The sequence below is a fragment of the Eretmochelys imbricata genome, chromosome 3 (assembly GCF_965152235.1).
Source record: "Eretmochelys imbricata isolate rEreImb1 chromosome 3, rEreImb1.hap1, whole genome shotgun sequence".
Classification (NCBI taxonomy): Eukaryota; Metazoa; Chordata; order Testudines; family Cheloniidae; genus Eretmochelys; species Eretmochelys imbricata.
In genome coordinates, this window is record NC_135574.1 from 82,329,939 (window position 1) to 82,350,942 (window position 21,004).

A 21,004-nucleotide genomic window follows, 5' to 3' on the forward strand; every position below is an offset into this window, starting at 1 on the left:
TCTCTGTACATGAACATCTTATCTGTATTCTGGAATCCTTGTACTAATGGGATCAATTGAAAGGAATACGCAAGTTCCCTGACAATGAACCACACAAAATAAATTCAAGAAAGCTTTTATCTCATAAATTAAAATAAATAAAAAACACAAAGAGAGAGAGAGATTGTTAGGAACATTTGTCTACATTGGAGTTAGCTAGTCATTACAAGGATGGAATCTGCTAGGAAGTATGTAGTATATTTTCATTTGTGTTCGAGCTGTATTTTAGGCTGCCAGTGAATATGCTGCAATAACTGTCAGGCACAGTCCATTACTGTCTCTCAATGGGGCCTATTGTTAATCAGAGATCAGATCAGCAGAATAACCTCTCGTTTATTAAAATCCCGTGTAGCTGTGACTTGACAAGAAATGTTCACGGGGCAATAAGCAAAGTTTATTTCAAATTATCCTGATGTTATGTATTTGTTATAATATTTATTCTTTGAAGATTCTGCATTGGATATAAAAAATGTATAATAAGTGTCAAGGTTTGTGTGGTTTGAAAAATATTAGCTTTTCTGTCAGCCACCTGAACACTTCTCATATATCACTATGCTGTGAACTGTCAGGACAGGGTTAACACAGCCCTAGAGAAGTCAGTAATAACAAAAACTGTCTATTTAGTGTCAAATAGAAAAACGAAGAAGATGGGATGTGCCTGGGTTTTAAAGGGAAAATGAGTTTCTCTAGGTTTACTTTGTTAACAGAGGATTTTTGTTTGAAAACGTAAAGGGAGTTTCATGATTAAGCAGAGGACTGGTAGTACAGAGGTATGGGCTCTAGTCCTGGCACTGCCTTGATTTGCTTGTAAACACAAGTTATGTAAGGGGACAAAACTCAAGACAGGTTAGGCATCAGAGCAGTAGGTTCTCAATGCCTTTCAGGACTTGGGTGAATAATACTTCATACTTTACAGACATGTTGTGAGACTAAAGATGTTCATTAATGTTCATGAAGTGCTTCTAGACCATCAGATGGAAGGTTCTGTTAGAGTACAGTATTATAAATAATTTATCCAAGAAAAGCCTGAGTCAAAAACCTGTGGAGTGTAATTGCTTATGTACGCCATATATGAAACAGACATTAAAAAAAAAAGGTAATGAATCCAGAGGGTTGAGTCCTTCATTCATTGTCAAGGTCTTGACTGGCTCTTTAAAGTGTAGTGGGATGAAAGGTATGATTTCACTGCACACTAGAGTGATTTGTTATTACCTCTTCTTACCTGATTCAGTTATAACGTTGCTTGCATTACAATGGGGCTTGGAGCTTGATTTTAAATATAGGCTGATGGTATTGTCAAACCAGAAAAATGTGACTGAAAAAAATCCAGTGCACAATATGATACCATTATGATACCACAACCCTTGCAGGGACATTTGTATTTATTGATCATACAAAACAAATTAACTGTTTATTAGATTTTCAAGCACAGAGAAAACAAATGTGCTCAAGCTGTGTCAGAAAGTGAACATTATGCTCCTTACTATCTGAGATCACTTTGATGGGGATTACTTCAGAAACAGTTATTATCCTGTTATTTCACAGGACGGCCCTGTTTCCTTTGTCACACAATATTATATTTTCCTGGGGCATTTTTTTCTCAGAGGAACTGCCCGTTTAACACACAGAGCCTTTATTTATTTTTCAAAATCAGACAGTATTTCGTATGTTGACATAATGGAAAGGAAAGTTCTTAATGATGTGCTTCTCCAGTTTCTTACTAATAATAACCTCAGGCCAGGCCTCTGGCTTCTTAACCTGTATCCTCACCAAAACTATTGTGCTCCAGAACTCCCCAACTTAGGGGGTTTAAATCCATTTCTGAACCCAGATTCTCCTAAGTGTTGGGGTGGTCAGATTTGGTATTTGCTTTTGGCTGTTATAGAAACAGGATAGCATCATTTGAGTTCTGTATTTGCGGGGCAGCTCCAGTCAGGCCAATGGGGCTGCACATGGGGGGGGGGGATTCTGCATCTGCCCAAAACTTGCAGTTTGGGGAAGCAGTGCCCTCCCCCCAAAAAACTACACCCATGGTTTTGATTTGGATCCATCCCTGCTAAGAAGTGATGTTTATAAACCACTATTTGTCAAATGATCCCAAAACACTAAACAAATTTTACCAAGAGATAGACTGAAGTTTTGCCATAGGTACCTTCAAGGTGTTGAACTGTGCCATCTGCTTAGACTCTGCAGCCGCAAAGCTGAACTGAATCTTGAAGGCACCTCTATGCCACCTTGGTGATCACTTAGCTCATACATGATCAGAAAGCCCTCCCCAGCTGTGGAGCCCATGGCGTTGCCCGTGGCTGCCATGCATGCCAGTGAAATCAAAGTACGCTGTGCCTACTGGACAGCAAACTATTGTGTGTAGGTTCTCTCCAGCTGCACAGGCCCAATCACGGGAGGGGGGCGGGTGTGGACATGTCCCCCAACAGTTTACTATTCCCTTGATGTCATCATCTTAGTTTCTACTATAAAAAATAAGCAGAAAGAGGGTGTGTGTGGAAAATCAGAAGAACCCTTTCTGGCCACCCCCCTCTTAATGCATCATAAAGAAGTAAAAAAAGGGCATAGACTTAATTACTATTTTCCTTTGCCAGGCACCTCTAGTAGAGGGATTGTCTCCTGGACTACTTCTCCTCCCCTTGGCGACCAAATAACATTCCTGTGGCGACTGCAGCAGTTGCTTACATGGAAAAATAACATTAGGAAAGTAATGTATTTTTAGCTGCCTTTTAATGCATTTCAGCAGCTGGAAAAAAAGGGGAGTTAGCATCATGTGACCAGTCAGCTCTCCACAGCCCACCAGCAATTGCTAAGAGGACCACTGGTGGCACGCAGACCGCAGTTTGGGAACTATTTAATAGGGCCTTTATTTCTAGCCTGGGGTGGCCATAAACAAACTGACCTGAGAAATAGTCCAGGACTGACTATTAAAAGTGTGATTTGCAACCCTTGCTTTTCACTAATCTGACTTTTAGGGGAATTTATTAAACAATTTTGTGGCCTATTTAAAAATTCACAGTGGCTGTCTGAAAGGTACTGAGAGGTTTGGAATACTAGGAATAGCACCAGCAGAGATGGATTTATGGGCAGAGTGCAGGTGAGAAGGCCAAAAGGTTAAAAAAAATGAACGTGGTTTATTGCCTCATTCTGTGGTTTGGGCAAAATCCAGGAGCCTTACTGAGGCAAAATTCCCTTAAGCACTGGTGGGACTTTCCCCTAAATAGGGATTGCAGTATTTGTCCGTTTATTCCATGATTGCAGAAATAATGGAATATGTTCTATGGATTGTAGCCCCCACTGTGGTCCACAGTCTGCTTCTGGGGCTGTGCCTTGTTCAGGGCTTGTGATGAGGCCCCAGTTTAGCTAGTTAGTGTACTAATATCTTTATGGAGTGAATATCCAGAAATGGAAGTGGAGAACTATTTTTACCATTACCGGTTGAAGTGAGTAGAGGAACCATAATAATAACTGATTAGCTGGGACAATAGAAATCCAGAGGACCATGCATTTCAAGGATTAGCATCTAACTGTGGATTTCCTGCAAGTTTTGCTGTATTCTTCATAAGATACACTTTGCTGGGGGACAAGAGGGAGCTCCATGTCCTTCTGGTAGAAACGATAACCTTCACAATGAAAATGGCAGCCCTGTTGTCTTTTGCATCTGTAGTCACACTGACTGAAACAACAGTACCAGGACTGAGATGAACAGGGGAAATTCATCTTAACGGGATGTTAATTTTGAAACCTAATTATAGCAACTTAAACAGCAGCATTGTTAAACTTTTCCAGCTGATTGTCGTACCAGAAACATCCAATCATGCACATCTATCATGTGTCTGGATGTAACTATCACATTGGGATGGCTCATCTGTTTGAAAGGGCATTTCACAGGAACTGGACTGCAAGTTTTGTTATGCAAGTAGTCAAATATTCTATGAGTTTGGGTTACTGAGATATTTGCTATTATTCTCCTTAACAACCAGGTGTTTGAAGCATATTTAGCTAAATAGCACTGTACTTTCATGGGCTAGCTTGTGCGATTTTTGTGCATTTTTCTTATAAGCTTTGTCCTACTTTAGAGAAGGCCGTTAACTTTAATAAACCCAGTTTAATAAATAATTCAGCATGACCTGCCTTGTTCCCTATAATATTTATGGATAAAATTTGCAAAAAAGCACCTAAGACACTTGAGAGCATTTAGTGATTAGGCATTTTTGAAAATCTTACACTTAAATACTAAATAATTTGGGTAAGGACAAATTTCCTCTCTGAAGACTAAGGGAGTATGCAAAAACCAAAACCAAAAACCCTGCACTATGGATAAGAGCTCTGCTCTGTAGATCAAGGAGAGAATTTTGCACTAAGAATAAGGTCAAGGAGAAACAAATATCCATGCAGAAATTCCAGTGACATGGGAGGAGAAAATTTCTCTGCAGGTTGCTGTTGTTCCTGTTTGTTAAGGGTGACAGCCTTGAGTGAGTTATATAGTTTCTTTCCATGGGACTGAAAGAATATGGCTTACTGCTACTTCTTTTCCTAGGTAACTTGCACAGTACTTGAGTGGACACAACATAGAACTAAGAAAATCACTCCACACCCACTGTTTTTTTTTTTTTGTTTGTTTTTTTAAAGTTGTATCCTGAATTTTAAAAATACTTACAAGCTGTTAAAAACTTTACAGAGAAACCCATTTCAGACAATGCGAGTCAACGGCATTACGCACAGTGCATGGCTGTGGGGTACTACATATAGCAATGTGACTTCTCTTATTGCACTTTTGGTTTGGGATCAGTATTCTTAAGACCTATTCCAGGATGTGAGATCATACACCGTGCTATCAGGGCAGCAAAGGGATACTGCAATGACCAGTGTTACTATGTGTATGCATCCTCTGAGACTTACTCAAGTGGAAGTTAAAGATTCCAGGGCTCTCTGGAAGCTGAAGGTCTTCCTTTTGTTAGTAATGTGGATTCTGATAGGCTACTCTGGCTATGTGGCGGCAGTGCAGTGCTCTGTCCCTGCCTGGCCTAGACAAACAAAGACGAGGAGGGCTACAAAGGTAATTTGCTTAGTCACTGTGGGAGAACTCCTCCCCCACGAAGCATGGAATGGCACTAATGGTCGGTCTCTTGAGGAATGTATGGTCAGCTCAGTGGAGCTGGCTTCACTATAAGGTCAGCATGAAGTTTGGCCTTTGAGGATGATAGTAGGGGAGTAAAAGAGAAGAAAAGATAGGGATCAGGGATCTCAACGGAAAATACAACAGTTTTTGATGTTCTGTATTTGCCTGCACACACCGTGCTATCCATTCTTAACTCACAGGCATATGTTTGTGAAAGATGACTGAGAAAGATTGCCTTCCTTTCACTGTTTTGTCAGCATGGCTGTCACAGGTGGTTGTCAAATGGTTCCAACTGTGAGTGAGTGAGAGGCACCCTCCCCCCAAAAGAAAAGCTCAGTGCAACCTTTTTTTTATTAAAAAACCCACAACATTGAACATTAGTATAGCCTTTCAAAAGTAATTTGCAACTGATAGAACCTAGAGGAGGATTTATGCACAGTAGTTGGGTATGGAGAAATAGCTCTGACCACTATGAATAAGAATTTTTAACTATGGATGTAGACAGTTGAATTGTATTTACTTTTACCACAATCATAAATGATAGCATCATGTAGCTAAATTGTTGTGAGTATAGGTACATGTAGATTTTGCCCAACAAGTTGTCAGAGACATTCGAAATTGGATAAAACAAAGTTTGGATAAGTAGGGGAGGCAATGCATTGCCATCAGCTTGTGTGGCAATTTTGGTTAGGTGGACAGGGCGAAATAGGATTTGACGGTATATTTTGACATGCACACACACTATAAACACAAATTTCTATTTAGTTTTATAAGGTGTGTGTTTGTACTTACAGATCGCAGCAGTACATGTCTACAGAAGGTCACTGACAAGCTAGAATGTGTACACTGTCATGTACAGGCTGTTACACTGTATCTAAAGATACTACTTTGTAACTTGTATTCAGTGGAAGCCAGGAAGCACTTCAGAGCCTTACATGATACTTACCTTGGACCTACAGATCTCTCTCTCTCTCTCTCTCTCTCTCTCTCTCTCTCTCTCATTTGGGTATCATAAGTTTTCTTTTTTGACAGAGTGGGTGAAAAGCTAGTGACTTAGTCAGTAGCCCTATACTGCTGCTTTGGGACACAAAGCTGACAAGCTCAAATTCCACTCTGAGAGGGGCATTTTTATAGATACTTGTCTCCCAACTGCACTTGAGTGGTATGGAAGAGTGGTATGGGCATAAGGCCTGCTAGAGACCCTTAATTAAATCCTACTTCCTCTAGGGAGGGAGAAGGAGAGGGAAGGACAATGCATGCGTTCAAAAAGGGAAAAGGCAGGGTAGACAACACAGTCTAACCTGGATATGCTTAGTTCCACAAGGCAGGATGGGTAAATTTATGGGGTGTGTGGGAGAGTTCATTCTTAAAGTGAAGAGATAAAAGAGACATAGTGAACTGAAATCTCATCAGTTAAAAAATGAGTTAAAAGTAACTTCAGGTACTTCACCTGCTTGAGTCCCTTGTCAGTTTTTTTGTGCTTTTACAATCACATTTTCCTCTTTTAAAAAAAAATATTTCTCCTTAGCTGGTGTGTGAGAGATCTTCACAGACAAAAGGGGAAACCAATCAATAGATGAGACAAAAGTGCTGTGAAATATATAAAGTAAATAAACCTAGTTATTTTCCCCTTCATCTTGTTGACAGTTATGCCATAGTTATCTTAGATATTATTTGTAAAACATTTTCAGACAGATGAGTGAATTTTAAATTGATAACATCCCTGGGAAGTGAAGTCTGCTAGTGTCCACACCACAGTTACAGTTAGGGGCCTGATTCAGAAACCATTGGAGTCAAGTGGCTTTGGACCAGGTATAGATGCTTTTTAAAAACTTCAATATTGTTAACCCTATCATTCCCCTTTCATGCCCCAAACATCTTCCACCTCCACAAAGAGGGACAGAAGCTTATCTGAAGACAAGCAACAAGTTATAGAATTTACAAGGCGCAAATATCTTTCATAAATGCCAACACTAAAAAGAAAAATTTCTCAGAGCTCTGAATATGACACATGAAAATAGACAGTTCACACTACATTAAGGAAGAACAATATGTAAGTGCTGTCATAACTTCATAGATGTGTGTTCATTGTTTTTTCTCTCCTCCCCTCCTTCCCACAGTCCATACATCACAACAGGTAATTCTCAGCTGTTCCTTTTGCAGCAGACATACGTTTTATCTAAAGAGACAGAAAACCGAGCTACCTGCTGCTTATTGTATGGCTTTTTTGTGTTCCTCTTTTTTTTTTTCCTAGTTCACTGGGGGCCTATTTAAATAAGCTGGCATGGAGCCAGAAGCTCATCATTTTAATGCAGTGTAAAATGGAATATGCATAATTATATGCAAGCCATATGTGAAAGAGACAGCTCAGCTGTGAATTTTAGGAGGCTGAGAAAGAGTGAACAGTCAGGGATTAGATGAGATGAAAGCGGAACAGAGTGCAAGTGTCACCCAAATGAACAGTGTAATGAGTGTGTTGCTGACACTCCTCCTTTCACCTACTACTCCCTTTTGCTTTAACTCTAAACCAGAAAATGTTGTAGATTAGAAGGAAAATACTATATGCAAGTAATATTGCTAATGGGCTCTGTTAATGTCTCCATTTAAACTTCAGCTTTCTTAATTGACAGTGTAGATCAAAATAACCAGTAACTTTTAATGCATCTTCTTAATTAAATATTTTACCACATTTGATTGAAGAATCACTGTTCTTGTTAGATGATTGCTCTTTTCAGAGCTTTACTTAAAAATGGAAGGAGAATCCACTTACCTTTAATAGCATTACATGTAAATTATGAGTATGAAAAGCTATTTGTAATGGCCTTGCTGTTAAAATGAAAATAGAGGTACGTTATCTAGGAATTGCTTAAGCATGTAAAAAAAAAGTTTAAACAAGTACGTATGTAATGTAATCCTGAAAAATGCAATGAAGTAAATTGAAACCCTTAAGTGCTCACAATTTTTAGCTCAAATATTTCATTTTGGGTTTGTCTCTTGTTGTTTTAATTATTACACCACAGTGAATTTGCATGTTCAGCCTAAACTATGTAACGATCAGCATCCCAAGTTCTCATATCTAAAAGGTGTACTGCGTATTTAAACAAATTTCTTAATAATGTTGTTTTAATGATCTGAGCTGTTATGCTTTTAGCTATTTTTTTCTTCCATTATTTGTAAGTCCCTAAATAGGCCATTATATTTCCCTTCAGGCTAGAGATGAAGATGGACATGCTGAAAATTTTCCCCAGCAGCACTATGCTAAGGAAACTCCAAGGCTTGCCTTCAAGAATAACTGCGAACTACTTGTAAGAATAACATACTTACAACAAGTCTAGATTGTTACTTTAGCACAGTGAAAATAGTTTTTTGAAAGGCTTTTGTTCATGATTACATACGTTATGAAATATTACATCTTTTTTTTTTCCTGTTTAGAGTTCTAATGCTAGTGCTGATATCATTGAACAATTTTAACATCTCAAATTGTTTGCAAATCTTTTATATCTGATTATGGAACTTGAATGGCCTTGTCTTACTGTCTTGTCTTGTACAGTAGTTCATAAGGAGCCATGAAGGAAATGGCTAGTAAAGCACAAGGAAAAAACAAAACAAAACAAAAAAAACCCACCGGCCTCCAGAGCTGCAAAAGGCCCCCCCTCCTCCCACCCCAATCTTAGCTCTACATTGTTCTCAGACACTATTGTAATATTTTGTTCTGCTAGGAAACACAGCAGAGCTGACACGCAGTACTCCCTTTAGAATTCAACTATTCCTCTATTTTTTAGTGAAATGTAGTCAGGCGCTTTCCCCCTCTTCTCTTTTGTGGAAGGAGTGAAAGCCAGCGAAGTACTGACAAGGAGCCTGGAATGTTTATAAGCCGTAAGAGAGATGATATCAGCTGTGAAAGGATCTCTGTTCCAAGGCAGGGTTAATTTGTTGTTCATTTTAGCATTTGCAACTAGGCAAGGTTAAAAACAAGCAGGAATGCCTATTATATTTCTATTAAATGAATCTGTTGGGACCTAATATTCTTGATTAGCTTGCAAAAATGAGTGCTCCACAATGATTTTTTCTCTTTACCTAAAGTAAACAGATAATGAATTGTCATTTATTTAAAAAGAGATTCACACATTGCCTTTGAAAATTGAGCTTTTGATGAGTTTATAGAACTTTTCCCTACATTTCCTTTTCTTCCCAGCACCATTAAGTAAATACCTCATCTGGCTAAGTGGAAATATTTGGGAAAAATGAGAACACTCAGTTTTATTTTGAAGCAACTTACAAACTTTTTTCTAATTATAAGTATATAAAACGGGGTGGGGGAGACACTGGCTGCAACTCCTCTGCCTCAGCAAATCCCCTCTACAGAAGATGTAGGCCAGAGTATGCTCTCAGTTCTAGAAGTGCAACCACCAATTAAGTTAGTCAGTTACGCTCATGTAACTAAGTGCAGAAATTGATCCCTGGGATTTCACTCTCACATCAGTGGTTTAAAAACAAAGGGCTGGGTTCTGCAGTCCAGCTGAGCTGTGCTTGGCACAGGACAGGGGATATGGGGAACATAGGTGGCTTTCTATCACCTTTGTTTTCTCCCCAATCTTAGGATCAGCCTGGGATCCGTCAAGTATCCAGCATAAGCTAAAGCAGTGAAAGCTCCCCCAAGGGGTCATTCCAAGAACCTGGAATAGCCAAAACCCAGAGACACACTGACCATGCCCCTATTCCCTGGGAATGCCCCCTACAACAAGGCCAGGACAGGGACTGGCTTAGAGCCACAGTGGTAGCAATGTGTCACCCAAGGACACCCTTCACTAAGGAAATCTCCACTAGGTGGTTAAGATGTTTTCCAGCTGCTTTGTGCCACTTGTGTTACCCAAAAGGGCAAGAATCATCCATAATGGAATGCCACTTGAACTAAAAGGTGTTACACCAGGCATGAATCTGGGCCTCAAGAACTGATCTTGCTCCCACTGAAATCAATTGCAAAGTTCCTATTGATCGATTGGAGCAAGGTTAAGACCTAAGTGGCCAAAGAGTAGGAAAACTGAGCCAAATTTATAATTATTCCCCTAATATTATATAGTTACTAAATAAAAAGTTTCATTCCTCAATGACCACAACCAATACAAGAGCACTAGTCTCTTCAGGCCTGATACTGGGCATTCCCAGCACGTGCAAGACTCCTGCTGAAGTCATCAGGAGTTCTGAGTGTACCAGGAATGCAGGATAGAGTCTGACACAGTACACTAACATTGGCTGATCCATGAAATAATTCAGTTATTAATCCAAATGTAACTTTTTGTTTTCTTTTAAAATAGATGAATGGAGCAACTAATGCCCACTCCAAGCATCGTTTTAACGTACAGTTACATTTCCCCCATCAATCTATGTTTAAAATATTGTACTATTGCGAAACTCTTGTTGTACTCAGCAAAAGCTCTGAGTCATCCAACTTAGTATTTTGTCCTCTGTGTGTTTTTTGGACAGGTTTCAGTTCTTTTTTAAGGAAGTAATAAAAGTAATTTGTCATAGTTTTATTTTTCCGATGGTATTGGAAAAAAAGAATTGGCAGGGATGCTGCCTGGAGTCAATCTGCATTGAAAGAAAGAGGACAAAAATTATGAATATGCACTTCTGCTATCATTAAAGATATACTTAGAGAATACCTCTCTTTCAAAATATGTAGGTACTAGCCTTTGGAGATGGTGGATACTATGACTTGGATAGGATGCTAAATGTTTTATAGTCAGGTAGTCATTTTATTTATATATTTCCATTGATTCTATGTTGTGTTAAAATGCAGTTGAAAACAAATGTATTCAAAGTTAAGGGAGGGTAGTGTCTCTGTCTGAAGTGCTAGTCAATATTTCTATATTATTGTGGGCAATTTTCTGCTGGACAAGAGGAAAAAATAGAAAGAAAGTAGAAGGGAAAAAAAAATTACAGGAAGATTGTTTCCCAATGGAGAAAGCTTAACCAGTCATTAACAGTGAGAGGCAGATGTTGGTTTCTTGCTTTTTGTAAAGCAGTGAAGAGTTAAGACTTTAAATGAAAGAGAAATTGAAACTTGTTTATTCTTTTGAGAATCCAGAAATCCTTGGAGTTTTCTTTTTGCAGTTTAGAGAAAATTTTATAATAGCCTGTCAGATGAAATTGGAAGCTCAGGCTCAAAGTGCTTTCTTAGCTTTAGGGTTCATCTGCCATTTTCCAGTATGGTTTGTTGCAGCACATACAGTCCCTACTGTTTGGAAATGCTTCTGCTCCGAGGGTGCTGCCAGGGTGGATCTAGGGGATCAAGCACTGATGGGTTCTGTATGCTAGTGTGCTCCCACAAGAACAAGAGTACATGGTTAGAATGTTAATATCCTGGGTCACAGACGCTCACTGAAAGACTTAACCCCTAAATACTTGGATAGATTTTTAAGTCTAATAAAATAATAATAATAATAATAATAAGTTATATTATGCTATTGCAAATTGCATGCTTTCGTCTTTGCTTATTTGTTCATTGCTTAAGAGAAATATTTGGACTAGTTAGGTAAAACTCAGCTATTTAAAAAAAAATCCAAAACAGCTAGATAAGAAGTAGAAGGAAGAATATGTTATCATTTAACAAAAATTAAAGCTCTGAGTGCATATGGCAGCTCTGTGTATTAAGAAAGCCGTGACAATTAAAGACTTGGTTGACATAAAAATCCGTTGTGCAGTTATGGGATTACTTTATGGTATTGATTTCCCACTTTAGATCCAAAATGTGCTATGTGCCATCACAGTTAATACAGAACACACACACACACAAAATGAGGATATAGAATTTTCCTAAGGTGAGCAATACATGATAAAATCTTGGGAACTACATAATGCAAATATTTTTTAAAAGAATAAGGCCAGTATGGTGGCTTGGCTGGCAGCGCAATCCACTGCCAGGGTTCCCTGCATCAGGACTTAAATTTCTCAGCAGCTGGGAGCTTTTATACAGGCACATCTCTTTGTTTCGAGGAGGAAAGGGCAGAGTATAGTCTCCTGGAAGCTGATTGTCAAGTAGCAATGCAATTCAGCTAGTGCTGGATGTTGGGAAAGAGATGGGATTAAAGAGTGAAAAATGATGTGCTAGAATGAAAGGACTGGTGAAAAGCCTACAGTTCCTCCTCTAAGCAGCCCAAATTCCTGAGTCATTGCCTAGAGAAAGTACAAGTCCTCCTAGGCTCATACCCTGGTTAGTCAGAGCAGGGAGAGCCCATACCGGGATGCCCCTCTACAAAAATAGAAAATAAAAAACAACAGTTTGTTCTTGTTCTCCTTTGCTATATTAATATTTAACAATATTCAGTGCAGTTTTAGGATTAGTATGTTGCTTTCTGAGCAAGTGATAATTTTGGTGGGCTAAGGAAATGAATTGCTGGGCTGCTTTCTCAGATCACTTTTTAAGGAGACAAAGTAAGCACCATGTGTACCTATGGAATGATATATAAAATACACCACTAAGGATTGTAACTGGAATAGCACTATATTGCTGTGGTATGATAAATTCTGCATTATGACTCTACTACACAATTAGTTAAAAGATAGGCTAGCTGGGCAAAAGTCCTTATTTAAATACAAAATAAACCATACCCTGCCATCAGTTGTTACACAAAACTCTGCACATGGAAATCAGTGATCACACATATATCATTAATCTTTAGCAAAAGTGGAAAGGGAAACTATAAAAAAAAACCCACACACATAAAAATAGATTTAAATATGAGACATGAAAAATTTCACCCTAGAAGGAAAGACAGTTAGGGTTATGACAAAGACGAACAAAAGCCAAAGTTATGGCTGATGCTCTGCCTTAATTTGTGCCATTGTGCATTGATATTGCAGTGCTGATTTTATAGAAGATCAGAAAATGTGGCATTCATGTGACACCTAGACATTGCAGCAGCAGTTAAAGATGAAGTCAGATTTAACTTTGGATGTCCTTCCATAGCTAGTTTATATCACACCCTTAATATTGTACTCTTAAAACATTTTTTATGTATCAGAGTTTTTGACCAAAACAAAAAACAACAACATGTTTTCTGAAAAGCTCTTGAGGCCTTGTTAGTACAAAAATTATTGACATTCACGCTTACATTTAACCTGATTGACAATTACAGGTATTTGACTCATTGTCTATCTTATAAGAGATGTTCTTGATGGCTTTTTGTTTTTTAAGTTTATCAGAACAAATTCCCATGCCCTGCTACTAAACTCCTCCCCCCCCCCAAAAAAAACAAAAACAAAAACCCACCCACAAACAAATCCAAAAAACCAAAACCAAAAAAACCCAACCTGCCCCAAAAGTCACTTCAGCATAAACAAAAGGCAAATTTTGTTAGTGCACTTATATATCTTGTATCCTACATTATATTCAGTGCAACAATTATGGGGGATATTTAGCTGGGGGAAGAGATTTTTTGTATTCTCCACTATTGTCTTTCTTCCTTTTGCCTTTTTGAGTTTCTGTCTCCTGCTTCTCTTTCTTTTCTTTGTTTGTGCCCATCTCTTTTTCTTTCTTTATCTATTTTGCTCTCTTTTTCCTTCTTTTCCCACTTCTCTTTCCAATACTTTGGTTTTCCTTCTCACTTTTACGTTCAAGCCAGCAGAGGGAGAGGTAGAGTAGCTTCCAATTCCTGCCCGGGAAGGAACAGTTATACACAGTGCCTGCTACCAGGGAGCTTGAATAGGATTGTGTGATCTTAGTTAACTATACTTCTAGCAGCTTTTGTGGTTGAGGTGTTCTGTCATGACACTTTTCAGAGTAACAGCCGTGTTAGTCTGTATTCGCAAAAAGAAAAGGAGTACTTGTGGCACCTTAGAGACTAACCAATTTATTTGAGCATGAGCTTTCGTGAGCTACAGCTCACTTCATCAGATGTATACCGTGGAAACTGCAGCAGACTTTATATATACACAGAGAATATGAAACAATACCTCCTCCCACCCCACTGTCCTGCTGGTAATAGCTTATCTAAAGTAATCCTCAGGTTAGGCCATTTCCAGCACAAATCCAGGTTTTCTCACCCTCCCCCCGCCCCACAAATTCACTCTCCTGCTGGTGATAGCCCATCCAAAGTGACAACTCTCTACACAATGTGTATGATAATGAAGTTAGGCCATTTCCTGCACAAATCCAGGTTCTCTCACTCTCTCACCCCGAAACAGATTGATAGAGCCAGAAGAGTTCCCAGAAGTTACCTACTACAGGACAGGCCTAACAAAGAAAATAACAGAACGCCACTAGCCGTCACCTTCAGCCCCCAACTAAAACCCCTCCAACGCATTATTAAGGATCTACAACCTATCCTAAAGGATGACCCAACACTCTCACAAATCTTGGGAGACAGGCCAGTCCTTGCCTACAGACAGCCCCGCAACCTGAAGCAAATACTCACCAACAACCACATACCACACAACAGAACCACTAACCCAGGAACTTATCCTTGCAACAAAGCCCGTTGCCAATTGTGCCAACATATCTATTCAGGGGACACCATCACAGGGCCTAATAACATCAGCCACACTATCAGAGGCTCGTTCACCTGCACATCCACCAATGTGATTTATGCCATCATGTGCCAGCAATGCCCCTCTGCCATGTACATTGGTCAAACTGGACAGTCTCTACGTAAAAGAATAAATGGACACAAATCAGATGTCAAGAATTATAACATTCATAAACCAGTCGGAGAACACTTCAATCTCTCTGGTCACGCAATCACAGACATGAAGGTCGCTATCTTAAAACAAAAAAACTTCAAATCCAGACTCCAGCGAGAAACTGCTGAATTGGAATTCATTTGCAAATTGGATACTATTAATTTAGGCTTAAATAGAGACTGGGAGTGGCTAAGTCATTATGCAAGGTAGCCTATTTCCTCTTGTTTTTTCCTACCCCCCTCCCCCCCCAGATGCTCTGGTTTAACTTGGATTTAAACTTGGAGAGTGGTCAGTTTGGACGAGCTATTACCAGCAGGAGAGTGAGTCTGTGTGTGTATGGGGGTTGGTTTTTTGGAGGGGGGTGAGAGAGTGAGAGAACCTGGATTTGTGCAGGAAATGGCCTAACTTCATTATCATACACATTGTGTAGAGAGTTGTCACTTTGGATGGGCTATCACCAGCAGGAGAGTGAATTTGTGTGGAGGAGGGGAGGGTGAGAAAACCTGGATTTGTGCTGGAAATGGCCTAACCTGAGGATTACTTTAGATAAGCTATTACCAGCAGGACAGTGGGGTGGGAGGAGGTATTGTTTCATATTCTCTGTGTATATATAAAGTCTGCTGCAGTTTCCACGGTATACATCTGATGAAGTGAGCTGTAGCTCACGAAAGCTCATGCTCAAATAAATTGGTTAGTCTCTAAGGTGCCACAAGTACTCCTTTTCTTTTTGTCATGACACTGAAGCACAGCCTCACCTTGCAGTCTGCACAGATTTCCACTGTCCCAGCGGAAACCACAGGAGTCCTTGTGCCTCAGGCAGACACAATGCCTCTCAGAGCTCCTGGGAGTGAGAAGAAGCTGTGTTGATGCACCATCCTTGAAAAGACTGCAACAGTTTCCCCCTCCCTCTCTGCACTGTTCCCTAGTCCCACTCTCTTCCTGTCCCTGGGGGCGTGGGGGAAGTACTATCCTAGCCAAGAGCAGCAGGACCCTTTGCTCACAGAGTCTTATTGTTCCATGCGTCTTCTCAGGTGCGTAGGTCGGGGCAGGAGAGAGGGTACATCCGTGCAGGGATCAGGCACAATCTTGCCCAAAGCTTTTATAATTGCCAGAGTGCAGTGCTTTTGTCACTCTCCAACTTCCAGCTGTTTTTCCGCAGATATCAGTAGATTTCTTCAAGTCCCCTGCTGTCCACTAATGGGTTAACACCCCTTTCCTGAGAACTACTGATTCAATTTATATATTTCAATGGCTGCAAAATAGCATAGTATATGCTGTGATTAGCTAGTGCAAAGAGATCGTAACCCTAAACCCACTGAAATCAATGGAAAGCGTGTCCCATTGACTGTAGTAGGCTTTGGATCAGGCTATGCAGAGCTGTCGGCATTGCATGTTATGGCCCTGTAAAATCTCAGGGAAAAGTAATTACCACAGAGATGTGATGTTGCTGTTCTTAAAACCTCAGTAATCTTGGCCAGGTGAATTTTAACCCTTTTTGTGATTAAAAAAACAAAAGGGCTTAAGTCATATTATAGACTAACAGCCTGCAACATTTCATTTTCAAACACTAAATTGTTCTTGAGTCAGGGAGCATGTTTTAAAAAAACACCGCAAAACCCACAAAAAACTTGCATTCTGTTTCTCTTTAAGTCTGAAAAAATAGGCAAAATGATTTTAAATCATGTTTTTTAAAAAAGTATTGCTGCCAGGCTGAATTTGTGGGATATAGTCTGTTCACATTGCACACACTTAATGACCCCTCAAGTCCACCAGAGTTAAGCGCGCACATTTAGAAGAAGAGACCCCACACTCCTTCTAGGTAAAGTTCCAACACAGAGTGAAATTGTAGTGCTGACAGCCATAAGCCTATTAAATGGGTATAGGTAGAAACACTGAGTGGCCAATCTGCTGGCCCCCTGGCCAACAGTATACTTCCTAGATAGACATGCAAGTAGACACAAAATATGATCATTAACTCAGCAGGGACAGTACAACAGAAAGATAACAATGTAAATAATATGGCCAAATAAAGAACAAGGACAACAACAACAAGAACCCCAACCTGCCAATCACCATAAGATATGCTGTCACCAGGAACTTATATACTATATATTTGTCTTCAGACCTCTCTCAACTAGAACAGCCGATAATTTTAGAACAAAAATGTCCACTGTCACTGGCCTTTATTATTATTATTATTTTATTATATTATTTTCTACTATATAGTGAAGTGGAAGAATGGTCCTTTTGTTGTAGCACTGGTATGGACTTGGGAGATTTGGAGTCTCTTCCTGGGTCTACAACAGACTTTCAGTGTGACTTTCAGCAAGTCACTAAGCCTCAGTTTCCCAATCTGTAAAATGGCAATAATAATATTTACCCTGCTTATGTCTGGTAGCTATTAAAATTTGTATTTTGCCTCATCCACACCAAGTTTAGAACTCTTAAGCTTCTGATTCTAAGCCCAATGAGATCAATGAGAGTCTTTCCATTAACTTTAAATGACAGGTTTCAGAGTAACAGCCGTGTTAGTCTGTATTCGCAAAAAGAAAAGGAGTACTTGTGGCACCTTAGAGACTAACCAGTTTATTTGAGCATGAGCTTTCGTGAGCTACAGCTCACTTCATCAGATACATACCGTGGAAACTTTAAATGGGCTTTGGACTGGGCTGTGGGGTATGACAGGAGAAGAGGAACTGTACCATAAAGTGTAGCAAAAGACTGATATATATATATACAGCTTTTCTTTTGCTTTTTGTGACCAAAACCTGCTATACGTGAGCTTACAAATAATTTAAACACTGTAGCAAACAAGGTTTTTAGAACACTATTTAATTTGAAGGACACTGTAATACGCCTTAGAGACCAGCTGTAGAAAGTTATAGAAAATACAATCTATTCTGAAGGGATAAGAAATTTATTTAGAGAGTCAAATATAGTAACTTTAGTGGAAATGAGATCCAAAAGCCCATGTTTTTTTTATGCTGTGGGCTAGAGAGTAGCTCTGATTTGCAGCATTAAAAGAGTGAGAGATTTTCCCTCTCTATTCTGATGTAAGTGCTCAGAATGTGTTTATCTATGTGAGAACAATAATGAGGATAAGTGTCTTTGCTGAGAACTTTTTCCTGTAGCTGTTGATAGGGCTGCTGCTGATTAGCAGTTTGACATTGCTTTAGAAGAGATTTCAGCCCCTGTAGAGCTTTTCAGAACAAGAGTATTCTCCCCATGCCCCATTTTTGCTTTTTGAGAAACTGGGCCATCTGTCAGTGAACAACGATATCAGTGGGCATAGGGTTGGAAGGTTTTTCCAGCTCTTTTCTTTTGGGGGGCAATATTGTTTTGTGAGTTTCCGGTAACATGTAATATGAAACAGACCCAAACAAGTAAGAAACAAAGAGACGCCACAGTTAGCGATATACATGCCAGCAAGAAGTAGACTGGTACTCTTAGTAGTCTGACATAAGCCACACATTTAGTTCGGAATGCATCCGATGAAGTGAGCTGTAGCTCACGAAAGCTTATGCTTAAATAAATTGGTTAGTCTCTAAGGTGCCACAAGTCCTCCTTTTCTTTTTACATTTAGTCCAGTGAACGGTAAGCTAAGTTAAGGAAAACAAAGTCAGCAGAGAAAGGAAAAAGGAGAAAGGTTGTAAAAAAGGAGAACAGGATTGACTAGAAGTATGATAAGATGGAAAGAGGTGACTGTGGTGAACTTGAGAGGATGACAACTGCCATTGTAGGTGCTAGGACACATAAAACCCATTCAGCTCTGGGCAATACACCTCCCCTCTTTTGCGCCACCCTTCCCTGTAAATACTATAAATAGCTCCCAGATCATCCCAGAATTCTTCCAGATTACCATTTTGTATAGACATGGATGCTATTTTAGGAGGTGCATGCTCTCTTGCTTGTGTTTGGGAGATGATACTTTCTGAGCATAAGCTGTTTTGTGGATAGAAGGAATATTACCAAGTTTTTCCCATTGATCATCACTAAGTTTTTTAAAATCAAGAGCAAAGTTTATTTTAAAATCGGAAAAAATTCAAAATCTATTACAAGCCCTGATTCTATCACCTGTCTCCCCAGTAGAAGCAGTAAAAATTCTTCTCATAAATGAGCAGCAACCATCTGTTTCTGAGTAACTTCTAAAATACTCAACTAACTTCAAGATACATACATCAAGTCCTCACTCATATGCTTCATTGTGTTTGTCTAGTCCTATCTTCACTCTTTACCTTTTGGATCTTTTTACTAGAGTTATAACTAAAGTTAGTTGAAATAAAAAAAAAGGCATTTTAATTGAAAAATGGCTTTTAAAAAATGTAAAATTTCAACAAAAGGATGGCTTTTTTATTTTTTAAAATTAATTTGTTGAAAAGTTATCAGAAAAGTTAGTCAAGTAGTTATCAAAATCTTGTGTTTATTGAAAATCCTTTTCTTGGTAAGCAAAAATTCTGACCACCTTTTCAATAATATTTTGATAAAAATAGAATAGCTGGCCCTAGTCATAACCAAGGTTAGTGAAATTCAGCCTGTTTTCAATGGGAACTACTACATGTTAAAAATGATTATACGCTTTACTGTATGTAAAATAAAATGGTGAGATAATATCCATCAGCATTTCCATTATGAATAGATTGTGGGTAATATTTTAAATAATATTTAGTTTAGTAGTTAAGTTAAGCAGGTATATAAGGTCTTACAGAATCAGGCCATAAATGATTTATTATCCTAATTCAATTTTCAAGAGAGACCTAGGCACTTAAGGCCCATGCCTTCAAAGGTATCAAAGTACCTAAGTCCCTTGGGAGTTTAAGCCCTTAGGAATCTAAATGCATTGAAAGTAAGTTGGATTTAGACTCCTAAGCACCCAAGACCTTCTAAAAACAGGAATTAAGATCCTAAGTCACTTAGACACTTTTGAAAATTTTACCCTGGATCTCTCATGTAAAGGATATATACCAGTCAGAAAGCCCTGTAAAGATAGATTTGTGATAACACCCTGTATACAGAATTGAATCCAGTGTGCGTTTTTGTAAAAATGGAGTTAGGATATGGCCCATAATGATTATGAGGTTGACCCAAAATTTACCTTTAAAAAAAAAAACAGTTTAAAATGATGTGGTTTTGCTGCCATGAAAAGGAACGAAACAAACATGAACTTTTACACGTTTTGTTGTTGAACTAGGTAGTAATTAAAAGAAAGGAGAAAAATATAGGTATCTTTAAATCTTAGGAAGAGGGATCTTTGGAAGCCTACAGGAAGAAAAGCTAACCTGCAACCCCAGGGACTGGTGGTACTCTCTCAATGGTAGACAGAATTTCCAGGAATGAGATCCCAGTTTAGTACATCAGCTGTGCTAATAAATACCTAGATATTTTAAGGAGTACCAAAGAGTACCTGCAGGGAGTGTATATTTCACTGTTAACCCCTTTCCATACAGGCATTTCTTTCTTTTTTCTTTCAAATTGTGATAGACTGAACTATTGTATTTCCATTAGAAAGAAAAAAAACTCCATAAGACCTTTATTTTATTATACAAGTTAATACCAATAATTACTTAAAATTTAATGAATTTCAGTTCTGACTTAATTGCTTTTGAGTAGTTCACTTTACTTATTAAAAGGAAGCAAGGACATATTCATTTAATGATCAGCAGAAGCCTTGGCCTAGCATCTGCCTACATTCTCTTTTCAATTAATCAATTATAGCTCAATGATGTGTAATTACACATTAAGAAAGTTATTGGATATCTCAGCATGCCTGTCCCTGGGGGCTCATGAATATACTAATATAACACACCTGTAATGACCTGTTCTCAGCTCTGCAAATTGCTCCCATTTCTCTCCCCCCTCTCTCTCTTGCTTTGCTAAATGAAGATGATAACAATTACCATTAACTTTTTGAGTCACATCTAGTCAATGAGAGAAAAAAAGGTCCCTACCAGCATTCATAATAAATCTGCCTTTTGGTACAGAGCCTTGTAACAGCACTGTGTCTCAAACTGCTCTATTTATGATACTGAAAGGCAGTAAATATAGATCTGAATCACACAAAATGCTGGGGGAATAAGGCCAGTCTAAATTGAGCACACACTCTGCTTTGCCTTTCTCTCTCTCTCTCTCTCTCTCTCTCTCTCTCTCCCAGATGAGAGA

The 21,004-nt window shown here is 38.9% G+C and overlaps 1 protein-coding gene across 1 annotated transcript in view; it reads left to right on the forward strand.

Annotated features, from left to right (window-relative positions):
• Positions 1-21,004, forward strand: part of SOBP (sine oculis binding protein homolog) — a 119,029-nt gene that overhangs the window by 64,038 nt on the left and 33,987 nt on the right. Inside the window, exon 5 of the mRNA XM_077811698.1 lies at positions 8,377-8,472. Coding sequence (XP_077667824.1) covers positions 8,377-8,472 — 96 coding nt within the window. The remainder of the gene's footprint in view (positions 1-8,376; positions 8,473-21,004) is intronic.